Source organism: Eimeria tenella, genomic scaffold (assembly GCF_000499545.2).
Source record: "Eimeria tenella Houghton genomic scaffold, Eth_scaff1197, whole genome shotgun sequence".
Lineage (NCBI taxonomy): Eukaryota > Apicomplexa > Conoidasida > Eucoccidiorida > Eimeriidae > Eimeria > Eimeria tenella.
Genome location: NW_013543668.1, coordinates 1 through 3,361, shown reverse-complemented (window position 1 = coordinate 3,361; position 3,361 = coordinate 1). Strand labels below are relative to the sequence as shown.

At 55.0% G+C, this 3,361-nt stretch overlaps 1 protein-coding gene across 1 annotated transcript; it reads right to left on the bottom strand.

The window, feature by feature from the left end:
• Positions 1 to 660: 660 nt before the first annotated feature.
• ETH_00032890 (uncharacterized protein) lies at positions 661 to 3,351 on the bottom strand (the record flags this gene model as incomplete). The annotated part of the gene is made up of 4 exons (XM_013378943.1): positions 661 to 795; positions 1,018 to 1,257; positions 1,444 to 1,536; positions 2,224 to 3,351. The coding sequence occupies 4 exons, from the start codon at positions 3,349 to 3,351 to the stop codon at positions 661 to 663; spliced, it is 1,596 nt and encodes a 531-aa protein (XP_013234397.1).
• Between the last annotated feature and the right edge of the window lie 10 nt (positions 3,352 to 3,361).

Below are 3,361 nucleotides of genomic sequence, written 5' to 3'. Positions count from 1 at the left end.
TTACAGCGAGGCCAAATGCTGTCTGTCTAGATGGAAATTGCCAATCAATAAAACCGCCTTGCAGCAGCAGCAGCAGCTGCTGTTGCTGCTACCTTTGTGCATCTGCCTCATGTCTATGTGCCCTCTGGAATACAAAAAAAGGAACCTTCAAACGGGCTCCCTAGGAACTGAACAGGGTCACTTGGGGGCCCCCTGGGGGCCCTCCTGGGGGCCCTTGGGGGCTCCCATGGGGGCCCCCCGGGGGCCCCCGAGGGCCCTCGAGGGCAACAGCTAGTATAAGAGGTCCCTTGAATCTGCTGCAAGGGCCTTCAGATGTGGAACCGCTGCAGCAGCAGCTGCTGCTGCTGCTGTTGCTGTTGTTCGCCGCTTGTGTTGGTTGCTGCTGCATGTTACAAGAGCACGGGCTCCTGTTGCATGCTGCAGCAGCAGGGGCTGCTACTGCGTGCTGCAGGAGCACGGGCTGCTGCTGTTGCCGAAGCAGCAGCAGCAAATCGTGAGCCCAGAAGTGCTCTTGAAAGGCTCTTGAGGCGGCCAGGAAAGGAGAAAAGCAGACACAAGCAAACGAGCTGCAGCATCGGGCCTGCTGGTACGGCTGCTGCTGCTGCTGCTGTTGCGGCAGCAGCCGCTGCTACTCGGCTGTTGCTGCGGGAGTCGACACTGTTACTCTGCTGCTGCTGCTGCTGCTACTCTGCTGCTGCAGTCGTTGAGGTTGCTCTTCTGCTGTTGCCGCTGCTCGAGCAGCCGCTGCTGCTGCTGCTCAGAAGGGACAGAAGATGAGCTGGAGAAGGACGCTGGCTGCTAGGCAGCAGACGAGGTGTACACTAGCAGCAGCAGAGAAGGCAGCAAAGCCAACTGCAGCGGCGAGCTGCAGCCACAAGCAGGGAGAGCAGCAAAAGCACAAATAACAAACAGCAAATAAGTAACAAAAATAAACAGTTACTTTAATTACTGTTATTATTTTATATAATAATATTTATTAACAAAAAAACAGACACAACTTAAGAAGCTGCGCCACACCTGGAGAGCTGCGCATACAGTCAAGCGCTGTGTGCAGTTGCAGAAGCAGCAGCAGCAGCAGATGCTGCTGCTGCAGCAGCGTGTGTGCTGCTGCTGTCGGTGCAAGCGGCTGCTGCTGTCTGCCCAGGCCCTGAGTGCTCTGCTGCTGCTGGGCCCGTCGCTGCAGCGCGTGCTGCTGCAGTCGTTGCTGCCGTCGCTGCTGCAGCCTGTTGCAGCTCCGTTCCTGCTGATGTCGCTGCGCTGAAGCAGCGCAGCAGCAACCGCCCCGAGCCTCTGGCTCACGAAGAGACACAGCGGCAGCAAGCAGCAGAAGTAAGCAGCAGCAAACTTGTCCTGTGCTGCAGTCTGTCCCCAGAAGCCCCGCTGCAGCAGCTGCACTGGCAGCAGTCGCTGTAGCCACGCAGGTGCAGCAGCAGCTGTACGTACACCCCAAGCCAGAAGCAGCGAGTCCTGCAGCTCCGGTGCTGCTAAGGCTGAGTCTGCCAGCAGGTGGGCCACAGTGCCATCTGCTGCAGCAATCTGAGCAGCAGCAGCAGCAAAGCAAAATAATGAAATTATAAAATGTAATTTAATTCATTCTAAATAAGCCAAATAACTCGAAGCAACGCACGCGCTGCAGCAACAACGGCGGACGCTCAACGCCCACCGACACACTTCAGCAGCAAAATAAAAACGAAAATAAATAAATTAAAATTAAAATTAAAATTAAAAGTAAAATATAAAAGAGAAATTGAGAGATGAAAGAAACGCCGAAGCAAAACGACAGCAGCAGAAGACAGAACGAAATGCAGCAGCATCAAACGGAAAACAAGCTTCTCTTTGCTGCTCTTTCCTCATTTATTTATTTATTTTTTTTTTATTGTTTTAATTCAATTGACATTAATTATTCCGAAACCAAAGAAGAAAGAAAAGACGCAAGTGCAAAAAAAGTTCGAGAAAAATATCCATTAGAAAGAATCGGAAATGGCATTAATTTGAATTAAACAGATGAGAAATGGCATTAACTTGAATTAAATAAATGGGAAATGGCATTAATTTGAATTAAGCAGATGGAAAATGGCACTAAATTGAATCACATAAATGAGAAGTGGCATTAATTTGAATGGCATTAATTTGAATTGAATGGGAATGGCATTGATTTCAATTAAATAAGTGGGGAATGGCATTAAATTAAATTAAATTAATTTGGAAGCAAATCAAACTCACGAGGCTTTTGCCCTCCTCAGTTTTGGTGTGCAGCTGCAGCAGCCGCAGCACAGCGAAGCCGCTGCACAGCAGCAGCAGCAGCAGCAGCAGCAGCGGCTGTACGTAAGCCGCCACCACGCAGCTCTGGCGAAACTCCCCCGCTGCCCACGCAACCACGCAGGGCCCCCTGTGGCCCCGCGTGGTGCTGCTGCTGCTGCTGCTGCTGCGGCGGCGGCGGCGGCGGCAGCAGCTGTTGCTGCTGGAGTGGTAGCTGCATCGGGGCTTCGCAGCAGCAACTGCACCAGAGCCCTGCTCGAAGAAGAACAGGCCTAAAGTGCAGGGCACCAGCAGCAGCACTAGGTGGTAGGGAACAAGTGCAGCAGCAAGCAGCAGCACTGCAGCAGCAGCACGCGTTAGCTGGCAGCTGCTGCACCAGCTGCTGCCGCAGGTCTTCTCTACGCGACCCCGAAGCCTTGCTTCTGCTGCTGTTGCTGCTTGCTTTGCTTCTTCTGCTGGCATGCTGTCTGTGCATTCCGAGTCTGACACGCTTGCTGCTACCGTTGCTGCTGTTGTTGTTGCCGTTCCTGCTGCTGGTGCTGCTGCTGCTGCTGCACGAACTGCTGCCCGCGGGTGCGGGGCCGCCCTCCTCGAGCTTTCTGAGTTGCTGCTGAAGCTGCTGCCGCTGCGCGGAGGGTGCAGCAGCAAAGTGCAGCTGCCTCCCCTGGGGTTGCTGCTGCTGCTGAGAGCAACAGCAGCATCAGGATCTTCTGCAGCGGCAGCGCCACGTCCCGCTGCTGCTGCTGCTGTTGCTCGCGTTGGCGTGTCTGGAAGGGCGACAGCAGAAAGGTTGAGGACAGCAGAGGCGGGCCGCAGCAGTACATCTGGCTCTCCCTCGTCTGCTGCTGCTGCTTCTGCTGCTGCTGCTGCTGCTGCTGGTGCAGCAGCCACAACAGCAGCACGCCCGGGACGCAAAGACAGAGGCGCAAACCGCCGCCTCCGGGCGTACTTGCTGCAGCGGCGCCACTCGCCGAAAAGGCGCAGCAAAGAGCCCCCAGCGTTTGCTGCAGCAGCAGCAGCTGCTGCTGCTGCTCGTCGCCGCGGGCCCCTGAAGGGCAGCTTCAGGTGCTGCGAGCACAGCAGCAGCAGCATGAACAGGCGC